Raw genomic sequence first — 18,624 nt, forward strand, 5'->3', positions numbered from 1 at the left:
TTTGGAGTAAGACCGCAGTTCAGATTGCAAACTGCGGTATTAGACCCCAAATTGTCTTTGAAATCATTTCCAAGCCCTTGGGTCATTTCATAAAGCTGTTCGTAAGAGCGACTTTAAAAGCGACTGGTGATCATCGCCAATGGTGTGTACCATTTATCGCAAGACAGGATCACCAGTCGCTCTTAACTTTACCAACAGCTTTATGAAACACCCCCTGATCAACCGCAAAATGTTCATTGGCAATGATTAAACTCGTAAGAAAGGTTCACCAATTGTTCTTAAAGTCACTATTAACTTACAAACAGCTTTATGAAACGGCCCCCAAGGAATAATTTTCCTTGTATCGAATCGCAATTTTCTCCACATTTTTTAATGACTGTTATGCATTCAGAATTTTGTATAGCATATCTTTACATACGACTGTACATTACTTAGTTGAGAGCTTTTCTGTTAAGACCAAAAATGTTATTCAAATTTGTGAAGTAAAATTGTTCCCTGGAGACTCAGAAAGATATAACTTCTGAAGGTTTCCATGGCTTCAAGTCCTAAACTAAGGATGAATCTGCCGTTCTGGGTCACAGAGTTTGAACAAAAACCTCCAAGCTGTTCACTGTCATTTGACAGGCTTTTTCAATACATTTACTGTGTTCTTGGGTCTGTAGTGTGTCATGGACGTGAAAACTCACTAGACAGTATAATACTTGAAGAGACATGTAACTGCACACTAGACCAAGGTGCCTTAATAGGTTTTGTGGTGTAGACATACCATTTATCATCCCAAACGTTCTCTTTCACATCCATATTTGGTGTCTCTATTTTACGTAGTACTGAATGATATTGATATGGTGGCACCATCATTTTTTTCTTGGACAGAATAGAGTTCAAATCCAGCCTTGCTACCCTCAAAAGTTTGGTGGCCGTGACATTTCATTTTTGACACCTTCAAGGTGATAGTGTTGGCTGTGTTTATATCATGGCACCATCAGCTATTCTAGACCTGTTGCCTTCAAATGCTTTCAGGCACTGACATATCACTCTTTGCCCGCCACAGACAAAATCACTCCTGCGCCACATTAATTTCAAGGTTTAGCATGGACTATGCTAATTCAGCTCACAATACCTTTTGGTTGTTTTAATAATGTAAGAAAAGAGCTTGGTGTGTACAAAGTACAATGCAATGCACACATCACTATTGTGTATGAACAATAGACAATGTACTCTGTGTGTATTGCGAACAGAATGTGACTTGACTCTACAAAGCGGGCAGAGTTAAAATGGAGGTGGGTTGTTTCTATGGCATTGCCATCATTTATCCTTGATAGGCTAATTTTAAAATCTAGTCTAGATGACTTCAAATGCTTTGCAGCACTGATATACCAATCAATTTCAAGGTGGGTTGTGTTTATAGTATGGTATTGCCATCATTTATCCTTGAAAAAGGATAGATTTAATATCCAGCATAAATGACATCAAATGCTTTGCGACAATGATTTACTTTCAAGGTGGCTTATATCTCTATGTCACCGTCATTTATTCCTGAAAAGGCTCCATTTACTAGCCTTCGGAGACGACGTCAAATTTGCTCTTTGAAATGCCATCTAACTTCAAGGTGGTAATCTTCGTTCTATATTATATGGAGGCACCATCATTTGTCCTTGAATAAACTCGACTTCATATCCGGCCTCGGGGCCTTCAAAGGCTTCGTTGTGCTGATCATATGCCTTGCGTAAGGATTTTCATGAAGACCCGCTTTCCTCAGTGCCTGTTCTAGCTTCAGCCTTGGATCTGACATCACCTGAAAAGTTTATTTGAAAGGCAAGTTTGTAAACGTTCATACAAAAATACACCCACCCCTTCCTTCATATTGGTGCTATTTTGAAGTCCTTAATAATTCTCTATTTTTTTCCAATAAACCAGGAAAGTGGTACACAAGAAATAAAAAAATTGTTAGTAAAATAATACTGTCTGAACAATATCTCAATGTCTATCAAAAAACACTCTTATACAGGTATGTTTTCAGGTTACTCTTGAAGGTGGTCACTGAAGTCTAGGTTTTCAAACTGTGTGGGAGAGAATTCCACAGGCTAGGCCCGGCATGAGCAAAAAATTTGACAAATTTATCAGAGTGGCCATTTAAACATTACGTCACATACAAGTCAAAACTCTTTTGAGGGTGATCTTCCAAACCTAGTGTGTGATTCTTCACATTCCAGTCGCATTGTTAAACCAAACTCTGCATACAGTCAAGCCTGGGCCACGTTGCAAGATCACATGCAGCTAGTCTCAATAAATTTTGATGCACACCATCTCAATGTTATTTTGATTCCATGACATTTGCACCAGTGACAATTGCTCGGCTGTAAATTTTAACACCAATAATGGAATGACCAACTTCAACCATTGATTTAGCACTATACCCTACCCTAAACCTTACCCTTAACCTATTACAGAAAACCCTATTACAGCCGTAACCCTGCAAGAACAATTGTCTCCGGAGCAAATGTCAAGTCACTGTTATTTTACCCATGCTATTCGGATGATCTTAAATTCAGTGACTGATAAAATTTTGACCAAACTGATTGTTTTGACGAAACTGATTCTAAATTGAATATTTGGATTAAAAGAAACAACCAGAAAACAATATTAAAACCAGACACAAACTTGACAATGTGTCATTCGTTTCTATTCATAACAAGTTTGATATAACTTTTATACGAGAATCTTGACTTACCTTATCTGAGCTGAATGTATTCATTTCAAACAAAGGTTGCTGGATGTTGATGTCTTGTTCTACTCCTATACCCAGGTGAGCCTTAGAGGCCTGAATGAAAGACAAGAAGGTTGTCATGCCATAATTTGGTTTGCGATGGATAGTACATAGAGAATAGAGTAAACAATGATGATGGTGATAATGGTTATGTTGATGGTGGTGATGATGATGTTGGTGTTGATGATAATGATGGTGATGATGATGATAGTGGTTATGATGATGGTGTTGATGATGTTGGTGTTGATCACAATGATGGTGATGATGATGATGATCAAGGAGGTGATGATGATGATGGTGGTGGTGGTGATAATAATGATGGTGATGATAATGGTTATGATGACGGTGGTGATGATGATGGTGGTGTTGATGAAGATGATCGTGATAATGATGCAGGTGATGATGTTGGTGTTGCTGATATTGATGGCGATGATGGAGGTGATAATGATGGTGATGATGATTGTGGTGGTGATGATTATGATGATGGTGGTGGTGATGGAGGTTATGATGATGATGGTGGTGGTGATATTAATGATAGTGATGATGATGGTGGTGGTGATGATGATGACAATGGTGGTGATGATGATGACAATGGTGATGATGGTGATGATTATGGTGATACCAAATCAAATAAACATACATGTATCCCATCCAAACTTGAGCATTGGAATAATGCTTCGACAGAAATAAACTACCGATAACTTAAACCTAAAGTGGTAAATAACTTACTGCGGTAGCTTGCATCATGCGAACTGGGTCACTCTCAACATGCACTGCAACCTGAAAGAAAGATTTTTAAAAGTAAAAATTAAAAATAATAAGAATAGGTAGGTGCATTTATAATCGCGCAGCTAAGATACGCACATACTCCACTAGGCTTGAAACATGGTATCATATAATTACCACAGCCACAGCTGAGCTGCTACTGATGGCCATTATTAAAAGTATTCAGGGAATCAATGTTGCCAGGTAACCATTCACCTCAACTCGAGTGCCGCACAGTGCGGATCAATTTCTTGATGAAGTTAACCACATCATGGCTGGTATTTGAAACCCATGACCCTGTGTTTCAATTATGACGGCAAGAACTAGCGGACCATAACATGCTCACACGTACATTTAACATTGTTTTAGATAAACTAAAGGTTCCACTTAATGATACATGTTTCATTTTGTTATCATAAAAGAAATCTGTGGGGGGGGGGAAGAGGCAAGATACCCCAAGGTGATATTTGAATAAGATACAATATAGAGTTGCACAACCAAGACCACACTTTAAGGTACTCTTCTTCCTAAATTTCTCCTTCACTTTTTCTTCACAAATTGAAATAGCATAGGGAAGAGGGAAGGGGGAAGAAGGGGGGGGGGGGGTAAATCACCCCTGCCCCTCCTATAGCATCACTCTTGCTTCAAATTATAAAGATTATCATAATATATATGGTTTACCTGTTCCCTCAGCGCCTCCAGTCTTCTTTCCCTCTCTATTTCCTCCTCCCTTAACCTCATCTTTTCTTCTGCCATCCTTTCTTCCTTCAGCTCTTGCAGGTGTTGACGGAATGCAACTCTGAAAAGAGAAACATAGATTTCATGAGAAGGTACGTGTATAATAATCCTCTCAAGATCTAGGTCATGTCTACTGTATTTGTGTACTAACCTCTCTTTGTCATGTTCAGCCTGTATTTCCATCGCCTTCCGGAGTTCAGCCAGTCTTTCTCGCTTCTGGGCTTCCTCTTTTTCATGCTCCTTTTGCAGTTGCTCCTTATATACTTGGATCTATTGGAAGAGTAGATGTCACATCATTAAGTCACTCAGTCATCCATGTTTAAAATCCAATTTAGTCCCTGATTAGCGGGGTGGCCAGATCCACCTTCCACTCACAAAGATCCCCCTCACCCCCTCGCTCCATGTTAATCTACGCAGGGCCTAGTTCTGGATTTGGATTACGAAAAATGAAAATAAACAGCAACAGTGGAAAACAAAGTGTATGCAATGGCTCCTTTTATTATAATCCAGACCTGCCAAACTCTGAGGATGAAAAATTGTATTCTGTTATAAAAAAAAGTGTCTTTTTCCCCAAAAAAGTGTATATCATAATAAAATGCGTGGCACACTCGCTCATCGCGGCGCTCAAGCTGCATGCAAGCTAAAATGCGCACTGCTCTTGCAGATGAAAAAAAAAACAGGTTACCTGAAATTACATTGATCTAATAACCATACTTCGTAAATTTCATGAAATAGAGACATATGGAGATGATTTTTCTCAATTAATTACGATTTTGTAAAAAAAAACCCAACAAATACAAAAACCTATTTTTTAGAAAAAAAATGTTCTGCCGTAGGTATTTTGGTTGCAAAAACGTACGAAATAGGCCAAAAACGTACTGGTTGGCAGGTCTGACAATCCCTTACAATATTGTGCACTTTGAAAAATATCTATTGACTCACTTTCCTACCAACCACCAATACAGAACGGTCTAATAATAATTTCACAGTATGTATATCCTTTTTTGCTGCTGGCATTTGAAAGACTTTTCAACGTCTAAGCCTTACCTTCTGCTTGTCTGCTGCCCTCTTCTTTTCTTCCTTCTCTTTCTCCAATTCCATCTCCTTCTGTACATTCTTCAGCCTTTCTGCTTCAAGTTCTGCTTCGATCCGCATCGCCTCAAGTTTTTGCTCTCTCCAGAGCTCAATCTAATCAAAGAAGATATTAAAGATGCCACAAGGCAGCCAAGATTAAATATAAAAAGATTCAATAAATAAACCATTCATGAAACATATTTTCGAGGAAATCCTTCACAAAAAAAGTAAAGGCCATGTTGGTTTCAAATCATAATCAATCACACAAATGCTAGGATGTCATCAACACTATATATTCAATTTGCTTTTATTCCAATTATGATGGTAGCATTGTCAGAGATTTGAACATAACTATTTGTATGATTAAGAACTTTATGCAGTTAGATATTCCATGTCTCAAGAATTGGCAACAAAATTTACTATGTTTCAATCAAATCTGAATTGCGGACAGATGTCCAGTGGCCTTTGGAAATTGAGCCCATTAGGTAAAGTCGCGTAACCACGGGAACCATAACTTCACCATCTTCTCTGGCGGCCATACACACTTTCTCACTACCTCCTCAATTTACCTTCTCCCGAAGCTGTTGGTTAATCATCTCTTGTCGTTGTTCATTGATAGCTGCAATGGACTCGAGCTCCGCCGCGAGGCAAACATCTGCAAAGATTGCCGCTGCCTTCTCATAGAGCTCCTGCTTGTCCTTGGCCCAGCAGCTGACAAGGGTGTTCCTAAGGCGGGTGTGGTATCGATGGGTAATCATCCAGTCCTCGTGTTCGACCTTCATATTTAAGAACAATAGCGGCAAAGCATCAAGAATATACTGTGCAATACTAGGAAAAAGTGCAAACGCATGGGTTGTGGGGTAAGGAAAGATTGCAAAACAAATGGAAACAGCATGCATCTGGAAAATACATATTTCAGCAACACCTCATCTTCTCTACTCCTAACTTTTGCAATGCTGCTTTGCAGAGCCTACCATGATGCCTGAGAAGTTTTGTTAACCCACCTTGTTCACTTGAGTAGTCTGCTCTTTCTAAGTAGCATTAGAAAGTGCAGACTACTCAAGCGAACAAGTGAGTAAGAAAGAAGAGTCTTTCAAATGAACTTGATTCATTGTACCTCATGAGTTAGGGATAAGATCACAGTTTACAAAAAAAACTGTTATCCAACTGTAGCGAGGTAAGATATTACTCAGCTAATGGAGTAATCCAGATGAGGTGTTGCCAAAAATCAATATAAATGCTGGGTACCCTTGTCTGCTGATTGCACATAGCTGGTAGTGCAAATCAACATATTTCAACACCTTTCTATTAAAAGGGACCCCTCATGCGACTGTCCATTACTAATTCTCACATTTCATCGGAGACAAAGCAATAACGGGGAATGTGGGGAGGCTGCTTTAATAGATACACTGTGCCTTTACAGCAGGTCCCCTGTTAAGTCACCGTTTTCACTGCCTTCCTTAGACTAGTTTAGTGGAAACGAGTTTAATGGAAACTAGTTTACATGTAGTGAGAACGATCGAAGCGACCTTGGATGTGATCTTCCAAACCGGTTCAGAAAACCACCTTGCGATGTAGTCTTCAAGATCGCTTTGGCTCGTTAAACTGGTTTTAGCGTGAGGACACAACCCTCCTTCGGGAAGCTATCTTTGGATATTTAGAGCGCGCTACTCCACACAACAGGTGTAGAATGCATACCCTGCGGTTTCAAATTTTGCGCGAAACGTATCACCCCACTGCGTTTCCATTACAACAAGATCGCTTTACGTGAAGTGATTTTTTAAACCACTTTCGTGGGAACGCTAGCAAAGCGATCTTCCAAACTGGTTTCCTGAATCAGTTTCCAGTAAACTAGTTTTAGAAAGCGCAATGAGAACGGCCTCTTAGGTATCTTGTTAAAAGCCAGAGCCTGTCCTTTGCCCAGGATTTCTGCAAGCGGCCTTTCATCACCAATCCTTACACTTAATCATAGACAAAAAAAGGGGGGGGATGCAGAAAAGCTACTATGAAAAGATGCAAAGTGCCTTTACAGTAGCCTCCCAGCCGAAAGAACCGACACAGACTCTGGACAAGGAGCCTTTTCCAGAATCTTCATTATGCTTCTTGGGAAACCTGACAACAGTCTTTGGATGGTCTGTTAGCAGGAATCCTGCTATAAGGATGCTATGCGTCTTTTCATTGCAGCTTTCCTGCAGTTCCCATTGTTTCATCTACGGTGACTGTGATGATGTAACACGACAAGATTCTTGCAGGGTTCCTGCGGGAAGGGCCTGGCTCTGACATTTGACAACGTGCCTTTTACCAGTTGTGCTCTTGTTCTCTTCGGAAACTGTTTTCTGAGTCTGTCGATGTAAAGCACACGTCTGTTCTGCATGTCTCTGGGGTACATCTCAACTATGCTCTCAAAGATCAAGTGATCATCTCGACTCCAACCACCATAAGAGTTCCTGCAGGAGTGAAACAAATATGAACAGTTATCAAAGATCATGGACATAATAAATGAAATATATTCCACAATGTCTTGAGATTTTGAAATGAGTGTATATCCAATTACATAAGCATTTTAAACTGTCTTCTTTAAAGGGCAATTCCATACGTGTCGTACAGGACATTTTGTCAACAATTTCTAGTCTCTTAGCTGATTGCTTGAGCAATGAAAAATTGTTTTTAGTCAATAATTAAGTTATAGTGGGTAGTCATGTGAAAAAATAATTACCAACAAAAAACATTTGATTATGACTGAATTAAGGGTGAAAATGTGTGTCGCACAGCACTCAGAATGTCCCGTACGACAAGCAACATTTTCACCTCTAATTCGTCCATGGACAGCATATTTTTGTTGGTTGTCAATTTTTCATATCTGCCCAGAAGTACTCTATTATTACCACAAAACAAATTGAAGTTCTTTGTTTGGACAATAGGTTGAAAAATGTTGCAAAATAGCTGATTTTTCTAATAATAAATATAAGTATAATAATATGTTATTGTATAGCACATATCACATTATGAATAATGTCTCTATGCGTTTCTAGCATGGAATCGCCCTAAATCTTCAGAAAATTTATTTCACTGGTTTCAATATTTTATTGATAAAAAAACTCTAAAACTGCTTTGGATGCCAAGTAGCTGTCACCCTAACAGCATAATAATTAGCAGTGTAATGATCCAATAACTTTGGTTTATTTCCAATTCATCTAATGCCAATTCGTCCAATTGCCAACTTGTCTACTATCATTTGGTCTTCCATCAGTTCGTCAACTCACCACGTGGCCCACTTTTATTCTGTCTAATGCCATTCCATCTAATAAGCAGTTGGTCCAATAGCCATTTAGTATACCATTTTTACTAAGTGTTAAATAGTGCAAAATGAATGAAAACAAAATGGATATTAGACCAACTGGTTATGAGACGAAATGGTCATAGACAAAATGGTGATTAGAGGAAGTGATGAGTGGACCAAACGGTTGTTAGATGAAATGTTGATGGACGGAATGGCATTAGACTACATGAAAGTAGACCATGTGGTGACTGGACGAGTTGACAGTAGACGAATTGGCAATTTACCATAAATTTGAGGTGTATGGAGCGAATTTCAAAAGTTGTGAGCGGCCAAAGTGAGTGAACCAAAATGGACTGTCTCAGTAAGGAGAGTTAATTTGTGATAGATTTTGACAATATATTTAGCAAATAATACCATAACCCTTTTTAATTTCCTTTCTTTTCTCTTTGTTATTTCTTTATTCTTGGTGGTGGAATTTAACTCATTGCCTACTAGAACAGGGTGGTCCCTGTACAAGGTCTATGGAAATTACAGAATTCAGTAGTCAGTGGGGAAAGGGAGCCATGGTCTCCCCCTCCCCCCACAAACTGTAAGTGATACTCACGCTAGTGTGCTTGAGTGCCTTCTATCAAGATCTCTCAGTCTTTCCTTGTATTTATCATCAAGGGTAAGGAATTCCTGTAGGACAGCATCCCGAATCTCCAGATCTGGGCATTCCAGGACCTCAGCCTCCATCGGGATCCCTTCCGTCACACACTTCTCTGTACCTGCAATATTAAGTCAGATACGATATGGAAAGTACAGTATAGTGGATTGCTGCTTAGTCTGAAAACACTTCGTATTGTAGCCATTGGTCTACTCCAACTTGGTGGGTGCATCGTGGTCTAGCGGTTCTGACTCTTGCCCTTGAAACAGAGGGTCGTGAGTTTGAATCCTAGCCATGGCGCGTTTTCCTTCAGCAAGAAATTCATCCACACTGTGCTGCACTCGACACAGGTGAGGTGAATGGGTACCCGGCAGGAGTAATTCCTTGCATGCACTGAGCACCGGTGATGGTAGCTCGAGCTAAGGCCGGGGTAATAATAGCAGCGCTTTGTATCCTCTGGCAAAAAGTGCTTTATAAATCCAGCTAATATTATCATTGTTTTGTCATAACTATTGTTGCACTGCCCTTCCTCAGACAAGAAGAGCAGTCTCAGCACAGATGGAGTAAACCAAGAAATCATTTCCAGCACCTACTGCTTTTCTAACAGAAGGGCATGTTGGTCCCGAGACTGATCTTAAGCTAAATCATTTCTTATTATTACTTCACATTTCGATCACTATGGTCTTTTAAGAATGAAGCATCTAAAAACTTTTTAGTACCCACTTCTTCCGACTAAGACCAATACAATCACATTTTTGTATCAAGAATAGTCTTGACCATCATCTTAACTTCTATTTACCTAGACAAAGACCTTGGAATAATCCAGGAGCTAGCTCACTTGCTAGTACCTGCTAATTTGGATGAGGACCAAGACAAGTATATATTGGTCTCAAGACTTGTCTTGATTTCATTCCGTAACTGCTTTTTACCTGGACTAATAATATCTTGGGATCTATAATACTCAATAGCACCCACTGCTTCGGACGAGAACCAAGAAAATCGCAAGTTGGTCGCAAGAATAGCCTTGGCCTAGATCCTAATATATCATTCCCATTGTACTCACCTAGACTAAGACCTTGTAAGAATCCAGCATCTAGCTCACTCTCCAGCGCCCACTGCTCATGTTCCAGTTGCTTCATGACGGCTTCCTGTTGACCTTTGACACTCTCGATGACCTCACAGACCTCAGCGTGTTGGTCATCCAGTTCGTCATCTCCTCCACTCTGCAGCTTCACTCTGTTCCTTGATAACCAGACCTTCAGATCATCCTAGGAAATAATCATTGATGTTGTGAAACATTGAATATTGAATTTTTTATTCCCTGTATTAGGCTTCCAGACCTCAGAATATTCTGAAGCCATCATAGCCTCCAACTCAATTATAACTCCAATTATACCTTGGTCGCATTTGCTCTACGGCTGCCGTACGGCGAGGCGAAATCAGGCGTTTTATCAATTTTAATTCAAACCATCTATATGTAGTTGTTACAAAAAAAAATTAAAACTGATGTTTTTGACTTGCTGTACGGCTGCCGTAGAGCAAATGTGACCAAGGCATTACCAAATGCAAAGCCCGTTTTTTTATGATCAAAGTCAACGCCACTAAAAACAAGCCCTTTCTTGTTTGGTCATGCCCCACTTTAATCATAAAAAATGATTTAACTAAAATAATTACATGCTCCTTTAAAAGTGGCCTTTGTGCTCTTCTTTCCGACCTTCATAAATGTACAAAAGGGTGAATTTACCGCCAATGACTGTAAGATTGTCATTGGTTCCTATCATAGAGAGGAAATAATACCTTGAGTGACCAGATAGGTTCAGCCGTAGCCTTCCGGAACTTCTCCAGCTCCTCCGCCAACTGCATCTTGTAATCCTCCGCCTCCAGCATGAACATGGTGATGGACGATCCTTCCGAGGTTCCCAGCAGAATCAGCCGCTCTTGCTCCCTCTCCAGTCGATGTCTAATGCCATCAAGCTTCCCCAGCTCCCTCTGCCAGACTGTCCGGTGTTGCTTGAGCAGGGTGTTCTCCTTGCTGGCCTTGGAGAAGCTCTTGAGTTTGTTCATCTTCAGGAGGGAGCGGTTGCCCGAGATCTTCCGCTCCAGGGCAGCGGCCTTCAGCTGGTCGTAGTCCAGCTTGGTGTAGCGAGTGCTTCCAAGGCCTTCCTTCATGCGGACTAGAAGCTTATCTTAAATAGGAGCGAAGACATTGAGTGATTTTAATGCGCATTGCAGGTTAGGCATATCACACTTCATGATTAATGTTTTAGTTTTAAGGTGAAACAATGATGTATATAACATTGAATCTATATCAAATTTTACATAAATACACACAAACAAATATAATGATATGGGGACACTTTTTCAAATGAAAACTTTGTACACATACTGGAAACTTTCTCTGATGTCTTGTGCTTCATTTCCTGTCTTACAAAGAGTTAGGATTGATCCAAGCAATCTCAATTCTACGGAAAGCCATCAATGTCATAATATTTTCTACAAAAAAGTTGAACAATGTCCTTGGTAAACAAAGATAAGCAAACTGAATTTCAAGAAAACAATGGATGTATAAATATACAGCACATTCAGAAAATATTTCGAACATGCATAATAAGTGTTGACATTGCAGGCTTTCTATAGTTGTGATTGATTGGATCAATCGTAACTCTTTGTGAGACAGGGCCCTGATGTTCATTTCTGTGTATGAATCCACCAATAGCTTGAAGTATCAAGGTATTCACAGAGAACAACACAAAACCTCATTTAGGCTTACATTGTAGGTTTAGGATGGAGGCTTGAACAAATCTTTGGAATAATTTTAGCATGATAACTTGTTTCAAAGTGATATCATCAATTTGTCACTCGGTGATGACATCCATTAGAAAATCCTCATTTGGTTCAAGCTATATGACATCCAAAATTGTAACTTTTACAAAGATTAAAGTCTGAATATATACTGCATTAAAGTTAATCTACCAGCTACATTTGGTGAATAAAGCATCAATGTGTTTGTCGGATCATGTTTAGTTTGTACATGTAGGATGAACTCTACTGTGTCTTAAAGGGGAATCCAACCCAAGTAAGAACTTGATTTTATAAGGAAAATAAGAATCAGACAAGTTGATAGGTGAAAGTTTGAACAATATTGGACAAACAACAAGAAAGTCAAGAACTTTTAAAAGTTGTAAATATTGGTAATCGCTTTACCCATGGAAACTTCAAATTAGCCGCATATGGGATGTCATAGCGATGTAAGGCAAGGACTACTCTTCCATGTACTCCAATACATATTATGGCTAAAATGTCATTTTATTTCAAATAATATTTTTCTTTCATAAGGACATAAAAAATATACTAACAGGGTTATATTTAGATTACTTCTCATGGGAATGGGTACTTACAAAAAACCACAAATCCCTGATAATAAAGTAAATGGCCTATGGAAAAGTTGTTCTTGCCCCTTGTCATAATTTACTTACCAAGTTGCCAATTTGAAAATCTACATAGTATTAGTGATCTCAATTTTAAAGCAGCTATAACTTTCTTATTGCTTGTCCGATTTCTTTTAAACTTTCACCATTCTGTTTAATTTAGTTTTCTCCTTCCCAACACATTTTATGGCCAAGGATGGATTCCCCTTTAATTAATGAAATTGTGTGTACCCTGTGCAGGTTGTGATGTAAGCATGACATCTAATCGGACTTAAATCTCTGTGAAACACTCCCTCCTGATCTTTAGTATAACTATGTACTACCACCTGGCAAGTTACACTAACCTGCTTCATCTGGACGACCCGTCTCCCTTGCACCAGTCCTGTGAGTCGTCAGGAACCCTCTGTAATCCCTACCGGTCATCTTTGCCCCCTCAATCTTCGGATGGTTCTGACTTGATGTTTGTTGTTGTTGCACAAATCTCTCAGATATCTGGAGGCTATTTCATGAGAGAGACACACAAGGAATTAACACTGGATGGTTTCAAATTGTACTTGGTGTATTATATCAATTTTAAACAATTTATGAAATATTAGACCTAAAATAATTCCCTTGGACTACGTGCGAAAGTATCGATAGCGATAACGATATCCGGTCACATTGTCTACGCGGGAAATGGTCTTGGTTCTTGATTGAATTGCTCCAGTATCGATCGAAAATTATCGAGACTCGGCAATTTCATGCATATTCACACGACGCTCCGAAACCCAGAAATAGATTGACTTTGTACACGTTGCGATAGACTCTACAAATTCCAGCGAACACGATGCCATATCAACGCTAATTCGTAAGATTTTGGCTGAAAAGCAAGAGGTAATCGAAATTCACTTACCTGTGCGGTATCGGTGAGAAAATAGATCCTCTGAGAATACCTTTCATACATGTAATTCATACAAAATATAGGAAAGTGAAATTCTAGGTCGATTTTTGTACGAGGTGATAGAGAATTGCACACTTGTTTCGATGGAATACTGTGTGGGGCTATGAAAGGCTTGCAATGCACATGCTTACTATATTTTCATTCATAAATTGGCTCTCGGCAGTGGCTGGATGACGTCATGTAAAGAAGCAAAATGTACTCGCCCTCTATCCATTCTATACAATTTGCCACTGTACAGTATTGTTTACATACACTTTATGCAAGTAGATGGCAAGAATATTGTCAAAAGTAGGTACTAGAAGTAAATAATGAATAATGAAAAAAAAGCCTTGTCATTTTCAAATTTTCTGATGCAAATCTAATACCTTATATTACATAGGTTATGTAGATTCGAATCAGTGATAGGTCAATACACCATCATGTGACCATAGCTGTGGGGATAGCATTTGTAATATTCTAGGTTTTGACGTCACCTCGGTGAATATAACTGCGTTGTATTGTCAATTGCGGCGTTATATTCACTAAGGTGAAGTCACTCGCTCCTTACAAGTTGCTTAATCAGGTAGTTTATTTGATGTATACGCTATGACGATTGCATGAAGAACGTGCTTGATGTATTTTCCCCCAAAAAAATCTATTATGATGTAGATGGATCAGAGCTGTAGCAAGAATTTCGGATTGGAGCCAGATGATGAATGTAATCTCTGATGGCGAATCCACATAGACTATATAATATAACAGATATTGCCTGGTCTATCATTTGAATACATAACATTTCAACTCCCCTCCGAAGCTACATTTTCCCCGGGCATTTTCTTCCGGCAAAATATAATCCCTTGGGAAAAATATAACTCCGTCGGGGAGAGGAAATGTTATACTCTAGGTCGGCAATATCTGTATGATATGAAACGGGCCCCTGGTCTTCAAAATCAGACCTTCATTTTTGAGGAGCGCGATCGCGCCGGCACTCCTATCGCGCTCCTTAAAAAAAATAAGGAGAGCAAAAAATCGCACTCCTCAAGAAAAAAAAAACAACAAAAATTGAAAAAAAATTGCTAAAATTTCACATTTCACATCTTTAAATCCATGAAATAGCCATCTTTTATCCATAATTCCTTGAAATTACTTTGATTTAGTTAAAATCTCTCAGCTAAATGAGGAATATTCATCTCTTTCCCGACTCTGATTTTGATTTAATCTCGGTAAATATTGCAGTCCCATATGTAGATTTTCATGGCAACACCATGGAAGTCTACATGTGGGACTACAATATTTACCGAGGTAAGTTCAAATCAGAGTCGGGAAAGTGGTGAATATTCTTCATTTTTCTGATTGTTTTCAACTAAATCAAAGTAATTTCAAGGAATTATGGAAAAAGGAGGCCATTTCATGGATTTAAAGATGTAAGATACATGTGAAATTTTAGCAATTTTTTTTTTCAATTTTTTTTTAGCAGGAGCGCGTATGACATCTTGTAAACGTATTGACGTGACCCAGGCCTAGTTTCACCACAGATTACATGTAATAGCTAACACAGCTATTGCATATACAATGTTAAGAAAAATCTACAATTTATCATACATGTATTGTAATGAATTGATTTGAGCTCCTCACGGAGAGCAATTCTGAGGAGCTCAATTGAGCTCCTCAAAAAAATAAGGAGAGCGATTTATTGAGCTCCACGAAATTATAAACGTGAAGGACTGCAAAATCATAAGAGGATTGACAAATGTTGACGCTGATCTGTTCTTTAAACAAATTCATTACTAGGCATGGCCATAGCGCACTAACACGCTCTCGCGGATGGGCAAAAAATTTGTAGGTGCGTCGGCTCCCTTGTTTGAATGATTCAAATGAGATAAAGCATAGATTATGTCATTTTCTTCCATTGTGCAAATTCTTCTTCCCCCCCCACCTATAGATTGACGAGACTCAAAATAGCCTGGGACTTAATCTACATGTAAGGTACTGTACATCATGTATGACTATGAGGACTAAACTTAAAAAGTGTCATCTCACTTTAGTGTTCTTTTTTTTAGGCATTCAATTTCCCAGTTTTAGTCATTTTGGGGAAATATGAACTCTTCTGTTTGATATACAGTTACAAAAATTGTAGTCATCTTTAAAATGCAACATAAGGTTTAATTGACTTACCCAAAATTTGACCTATAAACTTCTATAAACAAGGTTATGATTAGACCAACAGCTTCAATCTCTGTATTTTCATTGTTCCGCTGAACTACGTTGGCTCCACTCACCAATACATAGACTGAAGAGCTTAGAGGCCCGTACGTATAAGTGAACTAACATTTTATAGGTCGTGATTTAAAACTGTTTTTTAAGCGAAATTTACAGTTTCATGGTTTCCATTATCAGGGAAATATAGGTACCGTAAATAACGGTGTATTAACCGCACCCCCAACTTTGGACTAAAAAAAAAAAAATAAAAAAAAAATCTTACATTTACATGCATATTTGAGGTACGAAGAAACAAAATCGAAGTTTTTAATATTTCAAAGTATCCAAAGAGATCACCGGTATGCGGAAATCTGCTGTTCTTGATCAATTCATCTACAAATGTTAGAAAGAAAGAACGGTCCCGACAATATTGGCAACTTACACACTCACTCACCTCACAGTCACAGTGTACACGCACACACATAGCACTGCCATTACATTGCAAACTACGATACAGTACCAGTCATGCCAGTACATCAAATTATGATCTGTGTCTTTCCCAGCGTAGGAGGAAGAAACATTCACATTTCTTGCATCACAACCTCACAATCACTTTCGAAAATTTGATGTCTTAGCATGAATGTCTTAGCAAGAAATTGACATTTTGTCCAGTTGTTTTTTTCGGCTTCGTGCCGTCTCTCTCGTGCATGGTTTACATGGTATCTTATGAAAAGCAAACAGGAAGGCAAAAAAAAGCTGGCGCGAAACGGGACTTTGAATAGCGCCAGCTTAAGTCGCATTATAACCACATTCCAACGCAATCTAAGCAAGCTCACTCAACTCTCGCTCATCGGTGACAAAAATATTACCGAGTATGCTTGGCGTCCCTTTTAAATTAGCCAGGGAACTTCACTACTTTGAATCGAGAATAAAGTCAAAATTAGTGTCATGAAGGTGGGTGCGTTTGTTATAGACATCATTTAATTAAGATCGTTCGCTTCCCATTACCCGCGGCTCATACCCCTCTAAACGACATTGCCTGGGCGGCTACGCCCGGCCACTCGACGTGTTGTGAACTGGCAGACATCGTACATGTACGGGAGGGGTTACGGCGGGCTGGCTCGGACCCGTCACCGTGTATAAACCGCACCCCCGACTTTTGCTTCTATCCCGCCGAGAAAAAGGTGCGGTTAATACACCGTTACTTACGGTAATTGCGCACCTTGGACCGGAGTTATTGATAAAAATCCTCTGGATGATCGAGAAATCTTTCATCTAAGACATTTTCACCTGAGCTGACGGATTTTCTTGCAAGTTGCCATCTTGAATGACGTCATTATCGTTTAATGTCTCGATATATCGAATGTCGTCTGCTACCTGTTATCGTAGCAGTTTAGCTCGCATGTGGAGCAGATTGCATAATAATTGATATTGAAAGCAATATCAATATCACATTCGTAAATTGTTGACACCCTCTCCGTTCATTTGTAAATATTTCATAGTTTGGCTGCCATTTTGATCGCTTTTCCTGTGTCCAATCCAAGTAAAGATCGGTAGAGTATAATTTTCATGCCTTTTCAAGTTTTCATCTATATATCGTTTAAAGTATTTTAATAATGGAATATCAAGTGAAGTATTGAGTTTGTAGTTTATAAATCCGACCTTAGGCTTAGACATGTGTAAAATTACATCAAACTTTGGACAGTGGATTGACAAAAGGGAGGGCGTGATAACAGTACACATATGCGAGGTCACACGAACACTCTACCGTTGGTAAATGGGGATTACAGTAAAATGTCAGAAATTGTTGAATAAATCCCCAGAAACGACGGTTATTGGCATGCCCGGTTATTCCTGTCTAGGTTATGATGACTCGGCGCGGCTCGGGACCCGTCCAGATCCAGCAGAGCGCTACACTATAGTACAGCACAGCCACAGGACCATCGGCCGCCGCCGCGCCCTCGGCAGGGAAAGCATTCTCTGTTGGCGTTGCCGATACCGGTACCGGGTCTCTTGAGCATGTTGAGCGTATCGTTAACTACAAGTAACAACCAGGGAAAACAACACAATCGACCTTATAGTTGCACTTATTATTTATTCTAGTAAACATCATAAATTAAATTTCCACATGTAAACCTTTACAAAAATGAAATGAAACACATAAATTACAAAGCAAACTCTGATATTGATGACTTACTTTCAGCGAAGCGTTGATTACGGTACCTTGGGTATACCAAATATTTACAGTGTCTTCAAAGAAAAAAAAAGTAAAAGTGGTGGAGGGGGGGGGGGGGGGGCCGGGGGTGATGGTGAACGGCCGATATGAAATGCTTAGGCCTATAAAGTGATTATATGGGCGACACCAGAGTATTAGAAATATAAATCTGAATTCAAGTTTGTCACTTTATCATGTATTTATAATTGCAATATAATTCCAGTACGTGGCGTTAAAAAATGCACCAAGATTTTTTTTCATGTACGTACTTATTTATTATTATTTTTTTTTTTGGGGGGGGGGCTAGCTCAATGTCGTGTCGGGCAAAATTCATTTTCTGAAAATCCAACTTTTTCAATAATTTTTTTTTTTTTTAATAGATTCTAACATAATATATATTTTACCCTTTCCTTCAGTCTTTCCTAATTTTGTTTTCCTTTTCTCCTTTTCTTGGTCGTTATTTTTATTTAATTATTATCATTATTATAATTATTATATTCTTTTTTTTTTGGGGGGGGGGTAAACGCCCAAAATGTCCCTTTCTGTACGCCACTATTTATTTTTGAAATGATGCTGTATTATTTTAAACATAT

General features: G+C 38.9%; 1 protein-coding gene across 1 annotated transcript; it reads right to left on the bottom strand.

Annotated features, from left to right (window-relative positions):
• Positions 1–872: 872 nt before the first annotated feature.
• On the bottom strand, positions 873–18,034 carry LOC121426332 (coiled-coil domain-containing protein 148-like). The gene is made up of 13 exons (XM_041622599.1): positions 18,014–18,034; positions 13,043–13,197; positions 11,068–11,456; positions 10,334–10,538; positions 9,229–9,391; positions 7,647–7,791; positions 5,914–6,120; positions 5,318–5,458; positions 4,422–4,540; positions 4,214–4,331; positions 3,497–3,547; positions 2,732–2,821; positions 873–1,795 (listed from the first exon to the last, which is right to left on the bottom strand). The coding sequence occupies exons 2-13, from the start codon at positions 13,119–13,121 to the stop codon at positions 1,646–1,648; spliced, it is 1,857 nt and encodes a 618-aa protein (XP_041478533.1). The 5' UTR covers positions 13,122–13,197; positions 18,014–18,034; the 3' UTR covers positions 873–1,645.
• Between the last annotated feature and the right edge of the window lie 590 nt (positions 18,035–18,624).

The sequence above is a fragment of the Lytechinus variegatus genome, chromosome 13, assembly GCF_018143015.1.
Source record: "Lytechinus variegatus isolate NC3 chromosome 13, Lvar_3.0, whole genome shotgun sequence".
Classification (NCBI taxonomy): domain Eukaryota; kingdom Metazoa; phylum Echinodermata; class Echinoidea; order Temnopleuroida; family Toxopneustidae; genus Lytechinus; species Lytechinus variegatus.

Excerpts from the sequence above, each read along its gene's own strand:
- LOC121426332 (XM_041622599.1), bottom strand. The coding sequence starts at position 13,121 with ATGACCGGTAGGGATTACAGAGGGTTCCTGACGACTCACAGGACTGGT. Across the intron at positions 10,539-11,067 it reads AACCTATCTGGTCACTCAAG|GATGATCTGAAGGTCTGGTT; the intron begins GTATTATTTCCT and ends ATTATTTCCTAG. Across the intron at positions 4,541-5,317 it reads GGGCAGCAGACAAGCAGAAG|ATCCAAGTATATAAGGAGCA; the intron begins GTAAGGCTTAGA and ends CTCTTCCAATAG.